Raw genomic sequence first — 25,852 nt, 5'->3', positions numbered from 1 at the left:
AGCAAACAATTTTTAAACAATTGTTAGCAATTTAAAACTTTGTTACGTTTTGTTGAATTGTCGACATTGATTTACAGTAAAGGAAGATTACCAGACAATTATCTTTAACATAAATCGTAACAATATGTTTCAATACGGAAGATTAATTATTAAATTTAATTATTATTTTTTCGTCAGTATCATGCGTATGTACTGTTGTACAACACCCAAGATAAAAATGAAACTTTTCAACAACAAAAATGCACGTCAGTAAGTACTCTTTACACTTCATTATCAACATTAATATTTAAATCATATTACAGCTTTAATAAAATAACATATTATGAAATTACAACAAGTACTCTTATTAAACATTAAATAACAGGAATTTTTTTTTATTTATATTTTTCAACAGGTGCAGGAAACGAATTTTTATATTGTACATGAAACAAAAACATTTGTAAAATGTATAAACGTAGTACATTAATTGTTGCTAAGAGATTATTAGTATCTTGCTCTGTCGGGCGCCGAAGCGGAATATCCTAAAAAAGAATTGTTTATAAATATACAGTTATTTGTTTATTTTACGAAAATTTACCTCTAGTTTCACAGGGATATGGTGGAGGATATGCTAAAATTATTTGCATTAATCAAAATACATTTGCTTTATAAAAAATGATTTCAATACTAACCTGAGACTTCAGGATTTTGTGGATAAACAAAACCTAAAAATGAAATAATTTTATATAATATTATAATTATAACTAATTTAATTATAAAGAATTTTTATTTTTAAATATTTCAATTTTGTTTAAAGTTAAATACTTTTTTCATTAATATGTCCAAAATAATAAAAATATTTAAATAATAAATATTAGATTATTATATAAAGTAAAACGTTTATTTTAAAAAAGTTTATATCAAATGAGACAGATACTATATTATAATACATTCCTTGAGATCTATTATAAGCAAATTTCATAGTAATTATTGTATTGTTCTGACAGTTTCACATCAGTAAAATAACTGATAAGATTTTTCGTATAAATTGTGAGAAATATTTTACATATGAAATTTGTACTATATTTTAATACAATCAACATTTGACTAAGATTGTGTCATAAAAAATTAAATTTCATTTAAAAAAATGAAAATAAATTTGACTAAGACAGTGTCACAAAAAATCAAATTTCATTTAGAAAAATGAAAATAAATTTAACATCTTTTAAATAAAACTGAGGATCTTTGTACGGTCTGGAAATTGACGTATATCAAATCTAATTTAAATAAAAGTGTACATACCTGGAGGTGGAGGATACCCTGGTTCAGGCATTTGAGGAATTATGTCAGAGTATTTTGGTGGATCTAGAAATAATTAGAATTTTTTTCAAATAATTACGTTGCATTGCATTTATTTTTGGTTATCCAAAATCAAACAGACACAATGTCCATCGAAAAGTCTGCATAAATAATAAACAGTATTGATAAAAGGATACAATAAATACTTAAAAAAAATAATTATTAAGAAATCAAATTTATTATAAATTACTAATTAGTTTCATCAGGATGATTTTAATTAAACATAACGAATATGGATACTTACATACACCTGAGTTATTTTCTGAACTATTCGTTGGGTTTGTTGGAGGGACAATTATGGTCACTACAAAAATTGTTAATGTAAATAATCAAAAAGTACATAATGCAGATTTAATTTATCCAATTATTTTTAAATTAAAGTACAGTAGACAACGAATTCATGTGAACCAATTCAATATCAATTTTTTATTACTGTTTAAAGAGGATTAATTTTTTGGATCTTAGTGTAGTACGTAATAATTTTTTTGTTAGCGCTACTGCGATTTTACTATATATTCAATTAACGACGACTTAAAAATGAATTGTTTAAACACTGATTTTTATTATGCATTAATGTATATAAGGTATACCTTGTTCCTGGATATGTGGTTGGATTATTATTCCTTGAGCTCTTCTTTTCGCTGGAATTAATATTTTATTAATATATTTCTTTATATACGTCTTCGCCACTTTTTGGTAAGTTAAAATTCATTAAATTCAACATAATATTTTGACTTTTTTAAACTATTAGTTAGTACTGTAAATATACTTTAGACAAAGTTGTAAAGAAAATTTAAATGTATTTTCTTATAAAATTCATAAAAAATAAGATTCATTAAATAAGAAATAAACACTTACGGCAACAGCATAACCTTATACAAAGTATTATTAATAAAATAAGAGGTCCAATTGGTATGTAGAAATATACAACGTTACTCATTTTAAATTTCTTATACTTTTAAAACTTTAAACACTAATCCGTATTTCTAGTACAGATGACTTTATTTTCGCACAGACAGAAAATACTACAATCAATAGATAGATGATAATTAAATTTGACCTGTGATTTCTTACTTATCTGATAAAACAAAATTATATCAAGGGTTTTAATTATGTAAATTTAACTAAAAATGATGGAAAATTTCTCATTGTTTACTTTACTTACTTTGTATTGAAGGAATTACGTGCTTAAATTTATATAATTATTAATATGTTATCGTAGATTAATTACGATTTATGATTTTTGAGTTATATGATCAAGTTATGTTTTGGGTTTAAGTTTAAGGATGCGTTTTGGTAAGATATGAGCGATAATGTGGGAAAAATATACAGTAGGAAAAACGTTTGACCCGTCTGAATTTAGAGGGAGACATCATGCATGACAGAGACAGTAGAAGTCTATCCCATAGTGGGAGACTCTCTGTCTCTATTGTACATGATGTCTTTTTCAGGATTCAATGGATGGATCAAACTCTTTTCGTACTGTATAATATTGTCATAAGAAGGGCATATTTAGAGGACATAAATAAGATGAATACGCAATGTTAATATTTGATATTTTATTTAGTTTCTATACAGTCTTAATAATTAAATCAAATACAGTTCTTTAAAAATATGTTCTTTCGACATACATAGTGTTTTGAAATCAAACAATTATTTTCACGTATACGGATAGATCAATTCAAATATGAACGGTTTTATTAACAAATGCATGTCCCATCGATTTTTGTTTTTATTTTCTAGGTATGGAAGGACGCTTTAGTCATTGAGGTTGTCGACAAAGAAATGCATTCAACATGTGCAGAGAATAAAGGAAAACATCAATCACTTGTATCTGATAATGTTTAGTATACAAGTTCAAATGAGTTTGAATAGAACTATCCAAAAAACCGCAACCTATACTTATACAAAAATTTATATTTACACCTACTTCAAAAGCTTTCCATATCCATTATCACATTCTTAAAGCGTTTTCTATAACATACAAAATATGGATTTTTGATGAAAATATCACGAAATCGAAACATAACATAACAAAATGTACAAATAATTTTACAATGGGAATTTATCAGTCTGCTGAAGTTAAAAATGGGACATGTGCAAACGTGAGTAAATTGGATTTTATGAAAAAACACACGGAGAAACCTGTGCGCAACATACTAGACTTCCCATTATCAACTTGGCGAATCTAAATGTGACGAGAATTTATTCACAGTAATTTTTACGAAAGCGCTTATGTATAAGCTTTACGGTAACTTAATAGAAATTGAAAATAATTTTTAAAACTAAATGGTACCATTTAGGTAAAAATACTGTACTTTTAACCCTATATAAAGCATATACACAATGTTAAATAAAAATAAATACAATTTCATTAACAAAAACGTGAAGATAAAATATTTTATTCGAAATTTGGTTCGAGTCTATTGTCGTTTGTTCTCTCAAGGCCATCTTAACAGTAGTGATATAGTTTACATTAATATGTGTATAACACAGTAAGTAAAAATTGAAATATATATATATATCAAACAAATATTTTCACATCTGATTACATGATGTACCTTAAAATTGTATATGTATAATAACCGTCACAACAATTACGATAGGCAAATGATATAAATCACAATGATGTTTGTGTTCTTGATTTGTCCAGATTACTTTTAATACTAAATAAAATCCAGTTATTTAGCTAAAAGTAAGTAGTAGAACGAAATAATTTTTCAAATTCCTTAGGAGCCAATCATAATAATATGTTAATCAACAACAAATGCTTTGCTACTAATCATTTTGAATTAAATTAGTGCTGCCATTCAAATGTTACTGGGTAATTACAACAAGGTACAATAATGTTAAAAAGGAAGACGATATTTAAATGACTTGTTTGTTGTTGAATTTTACTCCTACTACAAACTTTCTTAAAATTTTTCACAAAACATAAATAATTTGCCTTTCGTATATAAATCTTATGTCCTCCAAAATACAGTACAGTCTTAACAAGTGTAAAATGAGTTACTTCTTATTGATAATGTGGATTATATGGTGCCTGTTTGCCATAAGCCTCGTGCGTCGGTCCCGGAGGATGGAGCGGAGGTTGGTTCACGGCCACGTCGTACGGGGGCGGGTTCGGATTCGATGGAGGGTAATAGCCTCCAACTGGAGGATAAGGAGCTCCACTGGTCGGCGGATAAGGGGAACCGCTTGTTGGGGGGTACGGTGCTGCTGGGGGATATGGAGAGCCACCTGGAATTATGAAAGTTTATAAAACCAATATAATTTTACAAAATACATACATTCAAATAAATAATAATGCAGAAATATAAGCCATGGTTAAATAAATATATATTTACAATATCAAAGCTATAAATGCTTAAAATCAATTTCACTATACTATTAAATGATTCTTGATTTTCATAAATAAAAAATAACTTAAATCAAAATAATCATTTAAAAACATCATCTTTTTTATATTGTTTTGTTAAACTAGATGTCATGTAATTGATTTATTAATATTGGCTGGAGAATGTCATTTTTATTCTTTCTTATATGTAATTTCACAACATGCATAAAACATTTAAATGAGTATATACATTGAAACAAAATTTTGAATCTACAGGGTTTCCAAAGATTGAGATGTTAACCTGTTTTCCTTTCAGTAATTTTATAAATTCGACAATTTGACTACAATTTTAAAAAGTATTTAAATTATTTTTTTTTTAATATCCTTTACATCAATTTTTACATTTAATTTGGGATACCCGGTACATTCCTACAATTAATGTAAAACCTATATCTATATTTAACTACTGAACCTACTAATAGAAAAAAATAACTAGTCTATAAAACTTAAAAAAGAAATCGAAACAAAACTCAAAATTTTGTCACATACCAAAAGGAGGCGGATAATATCCTGGACCTATTAATTTTTATGAAATAAAAAAATAATTAGTATTAATAACTAATATACAATCTAAATCTAGGCGTATTTTTTGAATCAGTGGACAGTTTTAAAGAACAACTTCTTGAGGAGTTTATTTAAAACTTCTTACATAAAATAACTTTGAATTAAAAAAATAACACTGAATTAAAAAAAACAGTAAGTGTATGCATAGAAATAAAGACATGAGAAAATAACTGTGTCATTTGCAAATAAGCAAGTTACGGGTTTATGTTTCCCCTTAAAATATCAGCACATGTTATTACTTTATGGTAAACATAACCAAAAGCTAAAATTCGAGCAAAGTGCAACAATAATCACATACCAATAGGAGGCGAATAAAATCCAGGACCTAAACGAATATCGTGAAATGAGAAAAGAAGAGTTAGTGGTAGTTTTTTACGAGAATACATGTTATGTTGCATTTTCAACTTAACATTTAACTACAATAAAAAAAATAACTTACCGGATGTAGGATATGGTGGATTTGAGGTAGGTGGAGCGAAGCCTGGTGCAGGTGCTCCAGCATGTGGAGTTGGATGGCGTGGATCCACGGGATAAGGTGGTACCACCACTGGAGATTGATTTACCGGCTGGCTCGACACATTGACGTTGGTACCAGGATCTGAATTATATTATATAATTAATATTAACATTTAGATATTAACTAAGTGCGGGATACTAAAAATTACTAGTGGTACAAATATTATATAAAAATAACATCAAGTTCTAGCTTTCATTAACTTTATTTTAGAAGCGGAAATGGTAATATTATCAATTTGATACAAAACAAACAAAATGATTCATATTATATGAAAAATAACACTTAATTTATTATTTTTAATTAATAAATAGTTAAGACTTATTGTCATTGTCCTTCGTCCATTTTTAAAGGGTTAAAAAGTAAATTTAAGCTATACATTTTTCTATTCCATTTAAAGACGTAAAGTACCCATTAATATTTTTTTTGGTCAATTGCGGAGGGGTGCATTAAAGTAAATCATTCAACAGTATAACAATTTAAAACTCTCCTACATACGCAAGAAACAAAACGAACGCAGACATTTATATTAGGAATTAACATTAGTTTGAGAGTCCTTGATATTAAACAAAAGCAGATAACCATACACTTTTAGAAATCGTTACCTTGAAGCACCAGTGATTACAGTTCAACAGACTGCTCTTGGAATTGTTAAATTTACGTGTTAGTCATATATACAAAATTTAATTCAATGACATCATTCTTATCATGGTACAATTTTTCAGTAACTGCTATAAAATCTCTACACTTACGTGCGGAATATAATCAGGAAATAATATGAGTCCTCCTAAAGTTTTGTTTTCTTCTTTGTAATTTTATATTACCAATTAGATTTTCTTGAAACCAACAGTAATCTTAATAAAAAAGAATGCAAACTTATGTGATGTAAATTTATTTTTTTTTACTTTTATGTAACATGTTTTAGTCATTGTAATTCACTGGTAATTAAAATGTATCACATTAATTAATTGAAAATGTATATAATCATACGATCATATGATGAATTATTACAGCTCTTGTGCTACAATGAATGTAACTTGTATCTACAGTATACTAGTGTTATTCATATATGTTATTTGTGTTTTATGAATGTTTTAAATAAATAGATAAGAATATTTGTTTATCTAAGAATTGTTTATTTTATTATTGATTTTATTGATTTCTATGAAACTGTCTCAATAAAAATTTGCTAATAATAATACTCACATCCATATACAGTACCCTCACGTTTTCTTTTGCAGCACCAGCCACAAATTGAAAACAGGATAACGAACAGAATACAAATTGCTATGGGTATGATGATATCCATGTCTGTTGGTCCCTAGTTGCACAATATTAATCAATTTGACGTTCAACGTCTGTAGTGTTTACAACTGCGATTTTTGTCTTCTTGGTACGAATTACTCTAAAGTTATAAATAACCCCCAGAAATATGTAAAGATAGTTTTGCACAAATTCCAGCGCAGGATTATTAAGCCGGCGTCGTGTTGAAACTTCTTTTTACGTATAACATCATTTTATTCGTTGTACATGCTAAATGATTTTCTTAAGATTCACAAGATACTGAACACTGACAGTTCACCTAAACTCAACGAACAAACAGGAAAATCCCCTTCAACTGTCATATTTGATAAGAACATTTTCGCAGCAGATGTCGCTGCACTACAAAATTTAACAATCACTTCTGCAGTGGTCGTATTTGAAATTTAACAAATACATTTGTTTATATTTACGAATTCTCACTTGATAAGAATGTTGTCGTTCTTAAGTTATACGTAATATTGGTTGTTTGAATTTATACTTTTTAAGAGTGTTTAATAAACTTTGTGAAATGATAATATTATCAAGGCTATAATTAAAAATGTTTTGTGCAATAATTTTTTTTTTTAATTTTACTGCCCTTAGTATTTTATATTAAAACAATATCAAATACTTACAAAATTTAGCTATTTTAGTATTTAATTTATTTTGTACATATTTCTTAAATAATCTCACGTAAGTTTATTATATTAACTTTAACAAAACAAAAAAAAATAAAATTTTATTTCTTCATAATATGTAAAAAAATAGTTAATTTTGAGTGGCAACTTAATATTATTATTATATTAATATATAATTTAGAATAAATAATATGTGTAATTAATTAAAAAAGTAATAATAATAATTTAATAACATAACAAAACCGATTGATTATAATTATGATGAAAATAATCTGGTATATAATAATAATAAAACCAAACAACTTTAAAAATATATATTTAATAATAATAATAAACATAGTTTGCAAATAAAATTTTGCAAAAAGTAAATATAATTATAAGATAGAGTATTGATCTTGACATAGAGAGAAAATATTGTACTGTAAATGTAAATCATACATTATTCTGATTTCAAAAGCTTCCGCAATAAGCAGTATCTTGTCAATTTAGATGTCGAACAATGTATGATTATAATATCACAAGAAAAGGGATACAAATATGCTACATTTTTCAGGTTTTTAAAGCTAAATATATTCATTTTATCCGGAACTTGTAATTTAAACACCTAAAACCCGACAATTACACTATTAATAAAATCAGACGGTCAATGCAATAGACAAAACACATAGTATAGTACATTTATATCTATTATCTTGAAGTATTCTATTTAAATGATTTAAAATAATCAATTACACACATAAATTTTGATTTTTTACCTCCCAAAACTTTGGATATGTATAAAATTAACCAACACATTCTGAAAGCAATAACATTCGAGAGGATATCACAATATTAAAAGGGAATCCATATCGTTACTAGATAACAGGTTAGTTTACATCAGTCTTATAACATAAAGAGAATCTAATGCCAATAGTTAGCGACTTAAAATTTGTAAAGTGTTGCGAAGTACCTTGCCTTAGCAAAAATGTTATTATATGGTACAATAACGTTTGAACTATCATAAAAGCTTATATGTTGAAGGCTATTTATGGACGAATCAATCTAATTTAGCTGCTGGCAAAATACAACGTTATTAATCCCTTTCAATTTTAATTTGTCAGAATTTTCCAATCAAATCTTTGATTTGTGGTATGAGTAATGGGCATGCAGGGAGGTTCACTGATTTCCCATTTATCTTCAACACTCTTGCAGCACACCAAACTGCAATATGGTACCTTCTGGATAAGTTTAGTCATCTCATGTACATTTCTGGGTGGTTTTCCCACTAGTTCTCTTGAACAAACGTCTAAAGTTGCAGCATGTCCCACCAATAAAATATTTCCAGTAACGTGAGCAGCAAGTGCTCCCCTTGTAACAAAGGCACTCCTAAGGTAAAACTGCTCACAACCTTCTGGCGACTCTTTTAAATCCTTTTCTTTAATAAATGGTACGTAGTTTTCGTCGATATTGTAGCCTCCGGTTTTTAATTCTTCCTTTGTCATCCATTCAGGTAAACCATGAGGATACCACACAAGCCACTCAAATAAGCCGGGCTCAATTTTAATTTTTAGACTATCCTTACTATTCATGCCTTGTAAGACAGCGTCACACGTCTGTATACAGCGGAACGACGGAGAACAATATACATGATCGATTACGACGTTGTTTTCCTTCAGATTTCTGCCGACCAAAGTTGCTTCAAATACGCCGACGTTAGTCAGCGGCGTATCTCTGAGATATCCTTTTGGACCGGAACTCCGAATTGGCAAATTTATTGGCATATTTAAATCCTTTCGTATATATTTACCAGTGTCATCGAAACAATAAGGTACCCAGCTGCCGAACGCAAAATCAATTCTTTCTCCGTGTCGCATGATGTATATGTTTCTTGATTTGCTCGGGGTCTCCGGCACCTGAGAACATATAAATCTTCTGAATATAAATCTAAGCTGGTTACTCATAATAATATAGTATAAATGTCAAAGAATAGAAATATTTCAAACTGACATCAATAGTAAAAAAAATATTTTTTTAGATTATTTAATTACAGTAAGTCAAATTTAGCATTTCCAAAGAATAATTATAAGATGAACAGTGACTTGAGTTAACTCAAATAATTTAAAACCTATTTAGAGAATTTCCACAATTTATCTTGTATTTGATTCTGAATTAAAAATAAACTTTTAATAATTAAGAAAATATTGTTTTAATCATCTATTTAAAAAAAATATTTTTCCAAATTAAAAAAATATACATTAATAAATATCTGATGATCCAGACAAGACTTGAAAATTGTTATATAATAGATGGAATAAAGATGATAAAGAAATCATATTATAAATTATATCCAAATTTCATACTTAAAAATGGAATGGAGAATGATTTTTTTAAAAACTAACTTTCTGGAATGTCCGTAATTTTTAGTACGGTTTACATGACAAAGATCAGTTTTCACCCATTTTACACGAAAACTCACGTCAGTATCGCCATATCCCTTGCTCTTCATGTCAAGTAGATTTTGGTAGATAACTTCCTTGGCTGCCATTAGCTTCTCGTCCATCTCTATGTCTTTAATATCGTCAGGATTGAATTTTGGTATACAAATTTCGTCGTTGTTCAACACAGAGTGTTCTGGATAAGTTTTAGTCTTGGCCGGGGAAGGTTTGATTTCAGTCGTCAGAGTTAGGTCGACTTTTTTGTGGAGAGTCCAAGCGTCAGATTCAGCAGTACGTTCAGTATATTTTTCGGGCAGAAGGCCAGAGTTTCCCGTAAGCCATGAGGTACCTTCAACCCAACCATCGGCGGAATTACTCACAGCTTCGCTGCCTATATATACATAATCACCGTTTATTAAGTCGAGCTCGTCGTGTTCGATAGGACTGTGGGCTTGAATTACCTGAAAATATATGTTTAGTGTGACTAATATGTACTGTTATGAAAAGTTATTAAAAATAATTAGTTGATGTCATATATATTTAGCATGTAGATAATATTTTGCATACCTTGTGAACTTGTTTTCCATTAACTCTTGAATCTCGTGAATATAATCTCAGTTCCCAGTTACAAGAAACATTTGGATCCAATTCTTCCACCAAAGTTTTGAGATTTGTGTACTGAGAGTTGGGAAATTGATATGCAAGCGTTAGATGAAGAGATTTTACGTGTGGCTCCAAGCTTATGGCTAAAAATACATTCATTAATTATACATTATCTATAGTTATTGTTTTTATGGATTAATTTGGTTCAATTGGAAAATTAAATATTCGTATTTTATAAGAAACTAAATTTGTAAAACTTCTTGTACTAAATTAATTAATTATCTAATGTTAATTGAAGAATTTTTTTCACAAGTCTTTGGTTATTTAAATTATACTAAAAAGCAACACTAGCGACTTAAACTAAATTATAAAAAACAATACTCACTTAATGCACCTAGTACATGCAATGCCCAAACCAAAAAAAACTATAATCCAAACTATAGTATTAAATAAAGCAAATCATGTTAACAATACTAAAACTGTACTTATTTTAAACACAAACAACATTATTTACACTACTTATTGCTTACATCTACTGCCCCTTGGAATGCAGCGAGCTGTAGTCGTTGTACACCAAGGAAAACAGGCTGTTAGAGCATCAAAATGCTCATAAGTATCACTAATTACTGAAATAGACCACCACCAATGTTAATAAAAGATTAAGTACAAATAAAATTTAAATTGTTTTTGTTAGTGTAAGGCAATTTCATGAGTTATGGGATTAGTAGATATTTATTAGAAAAATATTATAAACAATGTACAACTTTTTTTTATAAATAAGGTATTTATTTAATAATGATTGATATTAAGAATAGTTGTATTGTTAATACTATTTTTATATATTTAATATTATATTTTAAATAACTTACTAGCATTAGAAACTTCTTTAACATATTGCATAGCAATTCTTTTCAAATAGTCTGCATGTTCTTCAGCTACAAAAAAGCCCATAAAATTTGGAGAAATATATGTCTCCAATTTTAGAGGTTCATTCAATTTTGCACCTTGTCTATCCATAATGGACTTTAAACTGTGTGCCAAGTTGGGTGCATCTTCATCAGGAGCCTAAAAAATACAAATAACATTAGTTTATGCTTGTTATAATTGAGATATAATATTTGGTAAAGAATATTGTATTTTATTTATAACATTTTCATATGATGAATTACTAATTAAATATACATATACAAATAATGATCAAGAATAAACATTATAATCTAGCTCAAGAACAATATCAATTCACAAAATCAAACAAATAATTTCTTGAAGTAAGATAATTCTACACTTTTCATTAATTAAATTAAATATTTTTATAGCAACAGAAATAATATCAATTAAAAAATGTGTTACATTATAAGAAATTGTTCTTGAAAAAGTATAAATTAAAAGTTTTAATTCTGTTTTATATGATTACCTTAAAAAATGATACAAGTGTAATGTGTGGAGTATAATTATGAGCCCCATTCCACCCACACAATTGTAAAGACTTTTTCCAAAACCCTTGAAGTTGATGTAATAAACTCCCAGTGGGACAAGCATACAAAATGTATTCTCTTGGAGAATTATCATCGAGCAAGGGATCATTGACATGAGCCAACAACCAATCGGATGCTAAATGTGCAGTTTCATTTCCTGTGGCTGCCAATGCTTTTTCACTAAAACACATTGTAATTAATAAATAAAACTGCTCAGTTTTGGTCAGCTAGAAGTGAAATATAAAAGTACAACTACACATACGCTCTGTGTTTTGGAAAACCAAGTTGAAGTAGCACTTGCAAAGGAGACAGGTGTTGTTTCGATATTTTGGTTGGCGTTGGATTTTTCCTCGGAGGAAGCGATGACATTTTTCTTCGTAAACACACTGGGATACATTAGCTTAATACAATCACTAATGTTTAATAACGAGTAAGCGATATAAGATGTTTACAATCATGTTAGCTGAATGTCTAATTATTTCCGACGATTCCATTGGCTTATTTCTAATACAAGCGGTAAATTCTGGTGAGTTTCAGCTTATTCTGTTGGTCCTTCTAATGTTTACTGTGCATGTTTACCTGTCAGGTAATCTGCAACTTAACCTAAAATTTAAATGTCAAATTGTCAATTTGAAATTAAATGTTTTTCATTTATTTATTTCTGAAGCTGTTATATGTTATGAATTTCAACAACAAAATAATGGAACATTGTTTATTATAAATGTCTTGTTCATTAATGTGGTTATGTATGAATAATTAATATATGTCATCCAGTCAATATTTACTCTCACAAAACAATATAAAGTAAAGTATTTAACGAAAAATTTTCCAAACTAATTCTTCATGAACACAATTTCTAACACAACTGATTTAAATAACTATTTTTTTCTGACTTTTTATATACGAATTACGCTGAACGTATAATTACATTTCATCAAAAATTAATATTTACTCTCACAAAATACCAACTAAAAATTTTCCAAATTAATTTTTCATTAACATAATTTGTAAAGTAATTAGTTGAAATAACTAATTTTTTTCCAGATTTTTTGATATACAAATTAAAGACTATTAAAAATTAAGGAAAAATTCCACAAAAACCACAAATTGAGATTGGATGACTTAATTTATCTAATTTGCGATATATATGATATCAACGTTTTTTTTTCAAGAAATGTAGTTATTAAACTACATTAGGAAAAGTAATTTACATAAACGAAAAATTCAGAAATAATAGCCTTTCATTTTAAATTAATAGATCATTTCACTTAATTCTCGTAAAATTTTTAGGGAACCAAAAAAATGTATAAATTTTTTGGTCACAAATTGCCAATTTTTTTTTCAAATTAAAATTAAATATATAATTATAATTTTTTGACATTTACATTTATTGTTTATATAAATTTCAAATTGAAGAAACACTTAAATTACACATAGATAATTATTGTTACATCCTTAAAAAATGTAAAAAATATACACATATTGATGAATTATATACTTGTTCAAGATTCCTCATCACTTTTCCCCAGTTTTCCATGGTAAGGTTGGTTTAATATGTACATTGTAGATTTTTTTTTAATATAATTTTTATTTAAATTTGTATTTCAATAGATTTGTTTTATTATGTTTAACCAATATGTATAAAATTAATATAAATTATATATGTGTGTTGAATTTCATATTTAAAAATAACTCAATTGTATTACGAATTTAAATTTCATTAATTAAATCAATTCTTGTAATATTCTTGCAATATATGGCATAAAATAACAAATAACTAAAGATTATCATGGTTGCCTACTACTGTAGTACAAATTACAAGAAAGAGATCGCAAATTATTAATTTAATGAGTTCTAGAAATTTATTTTTCATTTTACATCAAATAACTTCACAATGTGATTTATATGAAATTAATTTTATTACTTGTACAATGTGTAATGTTCGAACAACTGAATCAACGAATTTCCAAGCTTTATACAAAAAATATTCACGGCCACGCTAGGAGTATTGAGTGATGTACATTCTGACATTTGTTTCATGGTCGCGTGGGCGGCAATAACTCGCCCCCACAGGTTGCTAGGCAGCTCGGATGAAATCCAGGACAATGTATCTCAGATCGGCGCACACACACAAATCAAAATAAAATTTCTATAGTCGCCGTCGCATTTCCTGGATGCGACAATTTACCTTTGTAATTAATTTAACCGTGTGTCATTTAGTCGATCAATAGAACCGTTCTATTCGAACAAATTGATCATTTGGCATACGCTACAAATAACACAATGCCCGAATGGTGCATACAAATTTATAATTATTGTGATGTACTATTGGGGTATTTTTATTTTTAATTTATTTCAATTTCTTATTTACTGCTAAGAATTCGAGTTACAAATTTAGTGTAACATTTAAATTTCACTAAAACTTTATCAACACCGATAAAACTTGAAAATAACAATTAAGAGCTTCCGATCGTATTTCGTAAATTGAGACGCAAATACATAGTTACTGAAATAAATGGTTGATATAAATTTTTATGTGTGAGAATATTAAAAATTTTATGTTTCTCGTGTACATAGATACATGTGGTTCCTAGAAATTGGTTTGAAAGTATTTACTGGGACAGCTATTGATTTGATTCGACACAAATATGTTTGAGTCACAGTCGTTGGTGGCAAATCAGTTTCTTAGTTTCTACGATATATTTATGTAACAAAAAATGTAATGGAAGGTCATCGAATAAAATGTGAAGAAATGATATCATTATTTTGTTTCATTTATGTTCCACTGTAAATATTTAATATATTTTTCGCAGTAAAGATAAATTAAATGCAAGCTCACGTTTTCAACGTTTGAAAAGAAAAAAAACAGTAATCGGCTCTACTCCCTGCATTGTAAACAACGGAACAGGGAATCATTTAAGAGCCGACAGAGACAACTTATTAGATCCGCCAATACATGAATGTTGGCGACGCAGAAGATACGATTCCATAGAAAACGGTAAACATCCAGGCTGGATCCCGAGTATCGGTGAGGGACGACGCGGTGCGCCAGTCGGGGGTGTTTTTGCTGACCTAGACCCGGTAACCTTGACCATCACCACAGTTACAGCTGGATCGATCGAATGGCACACCAAAAGTGTCTTGCGCAAGGCTCGGATAACAGGCGCTCTCGTGACGGGGGAAGGGTATTTTCCAATGGAAACTTGCATTTCCCTGCCGACACCGCCCTCTGTCGTCACTCGTTTTTTCGAGGTTGCCGCACGGTTCGTTTAGGGGATGAACTTCCAGAAATTCCATTCGTGCCTCTTTAATGGTTCCCATCGTTCGGATTAATCGTGCCGTTACGACGATTCTTAATTTGAACGGCGACGTTGGCATTCGACATGGACGAATTTGCTTTTTTTCTTAACTGCCCCTTTATGACTCTTTCGTAATTTAATTTTGACCTTAAACTTCCCATATATAGTGTGAAAATTGTTTAGGGGGATATTAATAAATGACTACACTACACTAAATAGATATTTCAAGTTTCACAACTAATAATTTTGTTTCATTTATATATCAAATTTACCATATTTTATTGAAAATATGTAATGAGTAAAGTGAATGGTATTTTATTCTTTAGCACACTTTCAATTTCAGTATTTTGTACTACTACAGCTGTTAAACTCAATTGACACGAGACATGTAGTGTACATGTAATAGAAAGAGAAATGTTTATTGAAGCTTTAACAAGATAAATTCCAGCCAGTACAATACTTATTTTTAAAACTGTCGTTGGTCATTGTCATTTTATTAATAGCTTCAAGAAGTGTAGATAAATATGAGGACAACTAAAATACAATAATTCACTGTCGTAATTTCATTTCATTTGAAAAAATTTTAAAAATTTGGGAAAAATTTATGTGTATTTATTTTCTACATAAAACTTATAAACAAATAGTATACATATATGTATGCAAATGTCAATAATAGTTGATTAATTTTCTTTTTACATATTTTCTACATTATTCTTAATATTATAATATTAATATTAAAGCACTTAAAAGTTTTAAATCATTCATTAAAATAGAAAATAATATTAACATATTTGATACTGAATGTGATGATTAAATATAAGTTTAGCAAAATAAGATCCACTGAAGTAAATTTGAAGAAAATTTTGTATAAAATATTAAATATGTCTATTTTATATTTTTAATATAATTTAATTAATATATAATATTTTTCTGACTATTGCGCTTAAAAGTTTTAAATCTTTAATTAAAATATTAAAATATAAATTAATTTTTATATATTTGATACAGAATATGAAATAAAGTAATGATAATGATGAAATAGGTTTTAAACTTGAAGACATTTTCGTATAAAACATTAAATATGTCTAATTTATAGTTCTAATATAATTTTGTTTTGCATCATACATTATAAATCACGAATTATCTCTTAATTATCTAAGGTCAGCACAATATTTATTACATTAAGTAAACACTGAAATAATAATAATATTAAAAATAATAATAATAATATGTAATTCATTAATGGTTTACTACATGTTAAGTAGTAACATTTTAGATGCGTAAAATGAAGAAACCAATGCTCAATGAAATTAACTTGTTAAGCGCATTACACAAACAAGACTTTTTGAACTGCATTCATCATTTGGTGAATTCTTTAAATAGATTAATTAAACTGAATAACTGAAGCGTCGTAGTTTGAATTAGTATTTTACTTGAAATCGAGTCGGATGAGAGTTATTTTATACGTACGTTTGTGCACATCCAGTTGAAGAGTTCTGCGATAATAGGCAGTGGCACAAAAAGACTAAAATATCCAACACCTCAAGGTCCCCGGTGTGTCTATGATTATTAACATTACAAGGTTAGTCTTGTTGTAGTCGTGGTCGGTGTACGGGAGAGATCTCTTCAATTGTTACATACAAGTCTCTTAAGCTGCGACCTTGGAATAGGATGTTAACTTTATGGCGAAATTATCGATAGTGTTAATTTGAAGGCAAATACGTTTTTGTAGTCGTAAATTGTTTGAATATTTAGAACGAACAAATTATTTTGAGACCACAGCGTAGAAACTAATTTGTTACACTAAGATATTACAACAGTCTACAATCATTATTCATAAATTAAGGTTGTTCTAGGATTACTAATTCTAATAAAATATTAAAATTAATAAAAGTTTTAAAAGATAGTTCAGAACTAATAGATTTGGATGAAGGCTTAATTATAATATGAAGGAGCACTTAATGTGGGCCATTTAAGACGGCAAATCCTTTACTAACTAAAAACTAATTAAAATATCTTTTAAGAGCAAAATAAGATCAGTATTGAATCTGAAATGCACACAGTAAATTTCATTAAAAAATACAAATAGATACAAAATCAAATTTTTCTAATGAATTTGTTATGATCAACTAAATCATGGAATAAAGTGGTAAACATATATAAGAATATTAAGGAGTGAGTTAACGCATTAGTTCTTCATTCATCAGGATGTTTTTCTTTTAAATGGGTCACACTGTATTTTTTAGATAGATTCACACAATACACTACTCAAATTATTTACAGTCAAAACATTTAACTAAAAATTTAATTAAATTATTTTTTATGAGAAAAACTAAGATCAGTATTGAGTTTGGCATCCTCTAAAGTAGATACAGCAAATTTCATAAAGGAAAAAATTAATATACTAAAAGATATAAAGTGTATAGCGAAGGTAAAAATAAATATTTTCTTGTGAATTTGTTTCTTTTGACCAACTAAACTATGGAATATAGTGTTAAAAATATCTGAGTAGTGAGTTAACGCATTAGTTCTTCATTCATAAGGATGTTTTTGTTTTAAATGGGCGACACTGTATTTTTTAGATAGATTCACACAATACACTATTCAAATTATTTACAGTCAAAACATTTAACTAAAATTTTAATTAAATTATTTTTTATGACAAAAAGCTAAGATTAGTATTGAATTTGGTATCCTTCAAAGTAGATACAGCAAATTTCATAAAGGAAAAAATTAATATATTAAAAGATATAAAGTGTATAGCGAAGGTAAAAATAAATATTTTCTTGTGAATTTGTTTCTTTTGATCAACTAAACTATGGAGTATTGTGTTAAAAATATCTGAGTAGTGAGTTAACGCATTAGTTCTTTATTCATCAGGATGTTTTTGTTTTAAAAGGGCCACACTGTATTTTTTAGATAGATTCACACAATACACTATTCAAATTATTTACAGCCAAAACATTTAAATAAAAACTGAATTAAATTATTTTTTATGAGAAAAACTAAGATCAGTATTGAGTTTGGCATTTTTCAAAGTAGATACAGCAAATTTCATAAAGGAAAAAAATAATATACTAAAAGATATAAAGTGTATAGCGAAGGTAAAAATAAATATTTTCTTGTGAATTTGTTTCTTTTGATCAACTAAACTATGGAGTATAGTGTTAAAAATATCTGAGTAGTGAGTTATCGCATTAGTTCTTCATTCATCAGGATGTTTTTGTTTTAAAAGGGCCACACTGTATTTTTTAGATAGATTCACACAATACACTACTCAAATTATTTACAGTTCAAACATTTAACTAAAAATTTAATTAAATTATTTTTTATGAGAAAAAACTAAGATCAGTATTGAATGTGGCATCCTCCAAAGTAGATACAGCAAATTTCATAAAGGAAAAAATTAATATATTAAAAGATATAAAGTGTATAGCGAAGGTAAAAATAAATATTTTCTTGTGAATTTGTTTCTTTTGATCAACTAAACTATGGAGTATTGTGTTAAAAATATCTGAGTAGTGAGTTAACGCATTAGTTCTTCATTCATCAGGATGTTTTTGTTTTAAATGGGCCACACTGTATTTTTTAGATAGATTTACACAATACACTACTCAAATTATTTACAGTCAAAACATTTAACTAAAATTGTAATTAAATTATTTTTTATGACAAAAAGCTAAGATCAGTATTGAATTTGGTATCTTTCAAAGTAGATACAGCAAATTTCATAAAGGAAAAAATTAATATATTAAAAGATATAAAGTGTATAGCGAAAGTAAAAATAAATAATATTTTCTTGTGAATTTGTTTTTTTTTTGATGAACTAAACTATGGAGTATAGTGTTAAAAATATCTGAGTAGTGAGTTAATTCATTAGTTCTTCATTCGTCAGAATGATTCTATTTTAATATACTGTATTTTTTAGATAAAACGAAGTCTGAAACAAAATCATTGCTCATAATAAAGTTTCCATCAAGATTTGGGTATGTTCTTAGGAAGATTTAGCAAAATTAAGTAGGGGATTCAAAAATATTTGAAATCGGGAATTTATGTATTACTTCAAGGGTTTTTTTTTAAAGTCACTATATAACATATTTTAATATTTTTGTACTTAAGTTGAGTAGGTTGATTGGCTGTAAAAGTTCAGAAGAACTCGAAATTAAAGTAATGTATTTGCGGCTTATAACGCGAGTCATTGTCAATGTTACGATTGTTTTTCGATTTGTAGTCCACCATTGGGAGCACCAGCTTCTGTTGGTGAAGTAGTGAGTTAACGCATCAGCTTGTTTTTATTTTAAATGGGCCACACTACATTATTAACATAATTTATAGTTAAAAAATTGAACTAAAAAATTAATTTAAATATATTTTATGAGAAAAACTAAGATCAGTACTGAATTTGGCATCCTTCAAAAAGGATTCAGTAAATTTCATAAACAATTTAGTATACTAATAGATATAAAGTCTGTAGCAAGTAGTGAGTTAACGCATTACTTCTTCATTCATCAGGATGTTTTTATTTTAAATGGGTCCCACTGTATTTTTTAGATAAATTCACAAATTATTTACAGTCAAAAGATTTAACTAAAAATTTAATTAAATTATTTTTTATGAGAAAAAACTAAGATCAGTATTGAATGTGGCATCCTCCAAAGTAGATACAGCAAATTTCATAAAGGAAAAAATTTATATACTAAAAGAAATAAAGTCTATAACGAAGGTAAAAATTTTTTCTTGTGAATTTGTTTCTTCTCATCAACTAAACTATGGAGTATAGTGTTAAAAATATTTGAGTAGTGAGTTAACGCATTAGTTCTTCTTCATTCGTCAGGATGATTCTATTTTAATGTACTGTATTTTTTAGATAAAACGCAGTCTGAAACAAAATCATTGCTCATACTAAAGTTTCCGTCAAGATTTAGGTATGTTCTTAGGAAGATTTAACAAAATTAAGTAGGGGAATTAAAAAAATTTGAAATTGGAAATTTATGTATTACTTCAAGGGTTTTTTTGAAAGTCACTATATAACATATTTTAATATTTTTGTACTTAAGTTGATTAGGTTGATTGGCTATAAAAGTTCAGAGGAACTTGAAATTAAAATAATATATTTGCGGCTTATAACGCGAGTCATTGTCAATGTTACGATTGTTTTCCGATTTGCAGTCCACCATTGGGAGCACCAGCTTCTGTTGGTCAAGTGGCGACGGTACCATTCCGCGTGTGTGTGTGTGTGTGTGCATGTGTGTGTCGCCCCATTAAAACAATCACCATATTTCCGTCTTTCGATGGCAATATTGCGCAACACACGCCTATAGATTTTTCGCCGAGGAATCTCCTCCAACACCGTGTTCGGAGGAGAGCGGCTTTGGTGGGGGCAATTGCGCATTCGAATTTCCCTTCCCCGCGCTAGCCGCCCGCCCGCCTGCCCCGGCAAATTGCCGTCATCGGCGAACATTTTATTTCATCTCTTAAAACGGGCAAGTTCCACCGGTGTTACGTGTTGTGTGTCGTCGGGTGCAACCGAACATGTAATGTACATTGTGCCAACCCTCCGGACGCCGCCCGAACGAAAAAAAAAAAAAAAAATTAAATTGACGAACCGAAAAAATAAAAAACAAAAAAAAAAAAACACGCCATCCGGTCCATCTTGCGTCGATGGTGAATTGTCGCGGGCAACCGGCAGCCACCCAGCCACCCGTGGTCGCAGGCCGACAATAATGCAACGCAGGAACTATTTTTACGTGCGAGTTCGCCATGAACTTGACAAGGTGAGTCGATTCTAGCAGTCCCGCTGCCATGCACGCTATTTGTTTACGTAAAACATATGCGCTTCTATGTTTTCGTCGTGTTGGCGGTGCCCTCTTCGACGAACCGTCCGGCAACCGTCTCCCGGACCGGGCCTACGTGAACGCACCACGGTTTTTCGGACGGACGTTATGTAATTTCATTTGTTTATAAACAACGGCGGTTATCTTCGTCCGTCGATTTTTGCGGGCTGATACTAACAAAAGTCAGCTGGTTACTGCGTCGCACACGACCGTGCTGTGCAAGTACATGTTCCGACATTCGTTTCACTGTCGAGACAACAAATTAGCCTTTTGTTGATACGGTTGTTACGTAAATATAAATGCGTTTTTGCCAATTACTCGATTGCATCGCACAGAACGCTCAGCACATTCGGTTTCGGCTTCACTCCACGCAGCCTTGAACTTGACAACATTGTTTTTGTTAGGCCGCTCTTCTTCCATTTTTTCTCCATATGGTTTTGGTTTGTTGTCTTTGAAAATTGTCCAATTACACACTTACGTCCTTCAATTACAGTACGGTTTTGGGAGTGTTCCACGTTGCACACAATTATGTTGTGTTCTTAGAAAACACGTAATTTCGTATGACCGTGACGTAGATTCTTTAGGGTGGGCCCAAATGTACCGTATTATATTTGTGGCACGTCCTAGTTAAAGATTTTAATTCGAAAATGATGCACGTTTTAATCATTTTCAAATTTCGACAATCATCTATCATCTGTAGATTGTATTGTGATATTTATAAAACTTGACACATTACACAATATCATGTTTCATTGTGTTAATAGAATTTTTTAAAGTAAAACAGTTGAATAAGAATTGATAAATACTAAACAATATTTGTAATAAACTAAATTATTGCATTAGTTTAACATTCCATGTGTATGTTGTACTAATTTAAAGAGACATTCCCTCCTTCCATTATATTTTTGTTTACATTACACATTGCACCAAGTGAAAATAATTGATACGACAACAATGTTATCATAACATACCAGGAATTGAACATTTCCAACTTCATCCAGCTGAACACTGGTTAATGAAACAAATAGCTCTGAATCGTTACCGTATTTAACCTAGTTACCACTATCACGTTGGTCTACTTCGGTTACGATTGATATTAGAAACCGTATTGCTGAAACAGCCCACTGTTTCGTTTTACAAATCTTCCGACATCATTAATTTTTAATGGGAAATGCGCTTTGAGTTATTGCAATGCAAACGTTTGCGTTGACATATCCAGCAGGATTCACAATTGCATAATTCCTGTTGGTAACTGCTCGCTCAGAACGCCCACGAACGGAAGACATCGAATCAATAATGCTCGTTTATTCTTGGAACGTCCGAATGTTTTGGATATTTTTATTTTCGAACGAGTTAACCTCAATACTTACTCAATTTTTTTTTGTTGCTTTGAATTCGTCACAGTAATTAGTTCATTTTAAATTTAATAAAAGCATTCCGGTAGATTTGGACCCCCACACATCAAATTTATTGAACCGTAGTTAGATCCAAGGTCGGTCGTGTTTAGAACAATATACTAATTTATTCAAACAATTTCGTGGTAGATTAATTTAGTAAGAGCACAAATTAATAAACCAAATAATTGTTGTTTTCTATTAACCCAATTAAGGTTCTGGCCAAGGTATTATTTAAAACGCCGCATTTCCTCGTTGTGTGATTCGTTTCATAAAAATGTGAAACCTCAACAAAGGATAATTATTTTAAGCAGGATGCATATGGCAATTCAAAACCAAAGAAATTATATAATCGTGCGGTTACGTTCAAGGACGGACTAAAAGAATTCTTGGTATGAGGATCGTAGGAAATTCCTACAAGAACCGCGTTCAGCCACGTGCTGCTTTAAAATGCGTTCCGAACGAGAAATACCAAACCATTCTATTTTGATTCGTATGATTTAAAATAAAAAATGTTATGATTTAAAAAGGAAAAGTTGTTGTAAGCAATTATCTCATCTATTAATGACCACATAACTTGAACGACCATTTAAAAGGTTTTAAAATGGACTGCAATTTTTAAGTTTTTAAGAAACCAATTGTTATTCCTAAAAATATGTTAACTGAATTAAAACAAAACTTCTAACATCTCGTCTTGATCACGGATGTTGACATAATTCCGTTAATGTAGTTTCCATCTCGTCAGTTTCTGACTGGATGTTTAGAAAATACTCGTTGAACAAAAAATCCTGACTCACCCACGATCGGGGAAAATTTTATGACGTCAACAACATAATCAATAGTAAGAAATATGTATTCAGCTTTGCCGTAGACCCGTTTGGCTCAACTCTCCAATCCTTATGCAAAATCACGACAATAAATACTGAGGTTGATTCTATATTTTTGCTTTTAACAGCTTCGTGTCGTTATTGCTGACTGTAAATTATGTTGGTGTTAAAGGTCGATGGCTGAATAATAAAAGTAGAAGGTGAGTTTTTTTGTCCCAAGCTTTCAGCTTATAAGCGTCTAATTTAAAATAACAAAAATTTAAAAGTAGATTAATTAACCGTGCTTATTATGTTTTGTTAAAACTAATGAAGTTTTAAATTGTTAAGAAAAAACGCTGCTGTCAATTTAATTCTGTGAAGGTTTTACAGATATTATCCAAAAATAATAAGTATCTTGACCTCAATTACTACATAATTAATATCAAGGATATTCCATTTAAAAAACTATATTTGGTATTTACGTTCAATACCTAAGATGAAGTATTGATCGTTGATTAATTTAAAGGTTATAGGTTGGGAAAATTAAATTCAAACCATTAATTAACTAAATAATTTTATAATATTATATAGTATTTAGTACGTAATTAAAATTCTAATTATTTAAGGTACTTTTTTTTTAAATATAAATAATGGATCAACACCATGATTAAAACATATTCAGTTAACTTAGACAATATTTTTGCAACATTAAGTGAGAAACAGATTATAGACACACTGAATAACATAGCAACACTTCCGGTAAAATTTAAGCTTCAAACAATATGTAAACATAAACATCCACGCATGGAACGAAATATTTGGGGAGCGAACTCAAAATTAAATCGTGCAGTTCGCTTGCGGCTCCCGCCGCCTCGAACTTTTCGTGAATGGGAACATGCAGCGCGCCGCGGCGTACGTCGAGGTGGCGGCGAAGCGTCCATAATGGCGCCGATCGACGGGGGCATCGTTTATCCATCTGCGATTGGCCGCCGCAGCGGCCGCAGACACACCCAAACGTTTTTTCGTGGGCGCCTACGGCGACTCGGCGACTGTCTCGTTGTTGTAGGTCAGGAGAGTGAATCACTCCAACTCCAAGGGTTCTTTTCACCGAGTTCTTCGTCGATGCGACGTTGTTTTTGCGGTACGGAACGATTGTTGAATAGGCTGACGAAAATTCCTCGCTCGTGTTGAAGGAAGTTGATGATTGTCGGAGTTTGATCTACAACTCTTTATTTTAATGTAAGCGACACGGCTGGAGATTGGTACGCCACCTTAAAGGGGCACATTCCTGAAATTGGTTGTATGATAAACGCGTGTTTGGGCAATGATAAAGAAGGCTTTGTTCTCAAATGTGCTATATAAGCCGCAATATTTTTATTAACACTTATACAGCCGCTTTTGTATCAGCACCCTTTCAGGGTTTCAGGGTTTAAATATGGCGAATGCGCAACAAAACGTTATAAAAATCAAGTTTCGAGCTAATCAATAACGCACGAACACTTTCTCGGATAATGTCAATTAGTTGCCGTACTAATACAAATTATTCAGCATTATTCCAATCAGGGAATAATAATTGTGCGGGTCGTAGAACGTTGTGACGCATTTAACTATCGCTGACGTCAATCCCGTTACCTACACGACGGGGGATTTCTCCCGACGAACTTTTGGGTCGTATAACGATGTACATTACAGTAATGTGTAATTAACAAACCCATTTCCCATTCTCGCATCGACAAGAGCCCTGGAAACGGGGAATCTGGGCCGATAGGCTATTATATTTAGACGTGGAGCTTTCTAAGCTCCACACATTCGCGAAAAGCTCAATTTGGGTCATTAGTATAAAATTTTTTACGATTAATATTTTAAAATTAATTTCTATTCTAAAACATAAATAAAAACAATATATTAAGCTATGATAATTAATAAAATGAAATAATATAATAATTAGGATGGTACCGGATCAGGTAGTTTGTTCAAAGTATAAAACTTATAATTTACGTAAAAATAGTACAATCGAAAATTATTAACGTGTAACAAAATTGATGAGCACGGATTCTTCTATTTCATATGTACAGTATTAGACAAAATTAGAGCGACTTTATTTTTATTTAAATATTAATCAATATATACTTATTGACGAAATATGTCACGTTGACGAAGACAAAAAAATTTTTATCGTGATAAAATTAGAGCGACTCTTTATAAAAATTAAAAAAAATTAAGTAAATACACGTATATGGCCTAATATTTAATATTTTGTCCAATATCCCTTAT

At 29.7% G+C, this 25,852-nt stretch overlaps 3 protein-coding genes and 1 long non-coding RNA gene across 7 annotated transcripts in view; 1 reads left to right on the top strand and 3 right to left on the bottom strand.

Moving 5' to 3' along the window:
* Positions 1-254: 254 nt before the first annotated feature.
* Positions 255-2,343, bottom strand: LOC109595774 (amyloid beta A4 precursor protein-binding family B member 1-interacting protein-like). The gene is made up of 7 exons (XM_049970670.1): positions 2,197-2,343; positions 1,929-1,979; positions 1,583-1,642; positions 1,282-1,344; positions 672-704; positions 578-610; positions 255-521 (listed from the first exon to the last, which is right to left on the bottom strand). The coding sequence occupies exons 1-7, from the start codon at positions 2,276-2,278 to the stop codon at positions 484-486; spliced, it is 360 nt and encodes a 119-aa protein (XP_049826627.1). The 5' UTR covers positions 2,279-2,343; the 3' UTR covers positions 255-483.
* Positions 2,344-2,882: 539 nt separating this feature from the next.
* Positions 2,883-7,437, bottom strand: LOC109595301 (uncharacterized). Of its 2 annotated transcripts, XM_049970818.1 has the most exons (4): positions 7,020-7,437; positions 5,739-5,897; positions 5,598-5,624; positions 2,883-4,578 (listed from the first exon to the last, which is right to left on the bottom strand). In XM_049970818.1, exons 1-4 carry the CDS (start codon positions 7,120-7,122, stop codon positions 4,355-4,357), a joined length of 513 nt encoding a protein of 170 aa, XP_049826775.1. In that variant the 5' UTR covers positions 7,123-7,437; the 3' UTR covers positions 2,883-4,354. The 2 variants fall into 2 exon arrangements, with proteins under 2 accessions (XP_049826775.1, XP_019866195.1); XM_020010636.2 differs by lacking the exon at positions 5,598-5,624 and having other exon boundaries at positions 7,020-7,431.
* A 615-nt stretch (positions 7,438-8,052) lies between these two features.
* LOC109595158 (protein UBASH3A homolog) lies at positions 8,053-17,033 on the bottom strand. 3 transcript variants are annotated; one of them, XM_020010466.2, is made up of 8 exons: positions 17,015-17,033; positions 12,508-12,848; positions 12,185-12,425; positions 11,640-11,835; positions 11,301-11,396; positions 10,735-10,913; positions 10,209-10,628; positions 8,053-9,645 (listed from the first exon to the last, which is right to left on the bottom strand). In XM_020010466.2, exons 2-8 carry the CDS (start codon positions 12,612-12,614, stop codon positions 8,842-8,844), a joined length of 2,043 nt encoding a protein of 680 aa, XP_019866025.1. In that variant the 5' UTR covers positions 12,615-12,848; positions 17,015-17,033; the 3' UTR covers positions 8,053-8,841. The 3 variants fall into 3 exon arrangements, with proteins under 3 accessions (XP_019866025.1, XP_049817588.1, XP_019866034.1); XM_049961631.1 differs by lacking the exon at positions 17,015-17,033 and having other exon boundaries at positions 12,508-13,069; XM_020010475.2 differs by lacking the exons at positions 11,301-11,396; positions 17,015-17,033 and having other exon boundaries at positions 12,508-13,069.
* Positions 17,034-20,823: 3,790 nt separating this feature from the next.
* The window catches only part of LOC109595920 (uncharacterized), a 43,421-nt gene continuing 38,392 nt past the window's right edge, over positions 20,824-25,852 (top strand). The window contains exon 1 of the long non-coding RNA XR_002191338.2: positions 20,824-21,318. This is a non-coding gene — a long non-coding RNA (uncharacterized LOC109595920). The remainder of the gene's footprint in view (positions 21,319-25,852) is intronic.

The sequence above is a fragment of the Aethina tumida genome, chromosome 1, assembly GCF_024364675.1.
Source record: "Aethina tumida isolate Nest 87 chromosome 1, icAetTumi1.1, whole genome shotgun sequence".
Taxonomy (NCBI): Eukaryota; Metazoa; Arthropoda; class Insecta; order Coleoptera; family Nitidulidae; genus Aethina; species Aethina tumida.
The sequence above is the reverse complement of the archived record's forward strand: the minus strand, read 5'-3'. Positions and strand labels throughout refer to the sequence as shown.

What these genes read in the sequence shown, in the direction of transcription:
- LOC109595774 (XM_049970670.1), bottom strand. Translation starts at nt 2,278, where the DNA reads ATGAGTAACGTTGTATATTTCTACATACCAATTGGACCTCTTATTTTA. An exon ending in ACCACATATCCAGGAACAAG is followed by an intron (nt 1,643 to 1,928) that starts GTATACCTTATA and finishes CAATTTTTGTAG; the next exon opens with TGACCATAATTGTCCCTCCA. An exon ending in AGGGTATCCTCCACCTCCAG is followed by an intron (nt 705 to 1,281) that starts GTATGTACACTT and finishes TTTCATTTTTAG; the next exon opens with GTTTTGTTTATCCACAAAAT.
- LOC109595301 (XM_049970818.1), bottom strand. Translation starts at nt 7,122, where the DNA reads ATGGATATCATCATACCCATAGCAATTTGTATTCTGTTCGTTATCCTG. An exon ending in TCCACCATATCCTACATCCG is followed by an intron (nt 5,625 to 5,738) that starts GTAAGTTATTTT and finishes ATATTCGTTTAG; the next exon opens with GTCCTGGATTTTATTCGCCT. An exon ending in ATTTTATTCGCCTCCTATTG is followed by an intron (nt 4,579 to 5,597) that starts GTATGTGATTAT and finishes TCATAATTCCAG; the next exon opens with GTGGCTCTCCATATCCCCCA.
- LOC109595158 (XM_020010466.2), bottom strand. Translation starts at nt 12,614, where the DNA reads ATGTCATCGCTTCCTCCGAGGAAAAATCCAACGCCAACCAAAATATCG. An exon ending in CACTTGTATCATTTTTTAAG is followed by an intron (nt 11,836 to 12,184) that starts GTAATCATATAA and finishes TGTATTTTTTAG; the next exon opens with GCTCCTGATGAAGATGCACC. An exon ending in CATTCCAAGGGGCAGTAGAT is followed by an intron (nt 10,914 to 11,300) that starts GTAAGCAATAAG and finishes ATGTATTTTTAG; the next exon opens with CCATAAGCTTGGAGCCACAC.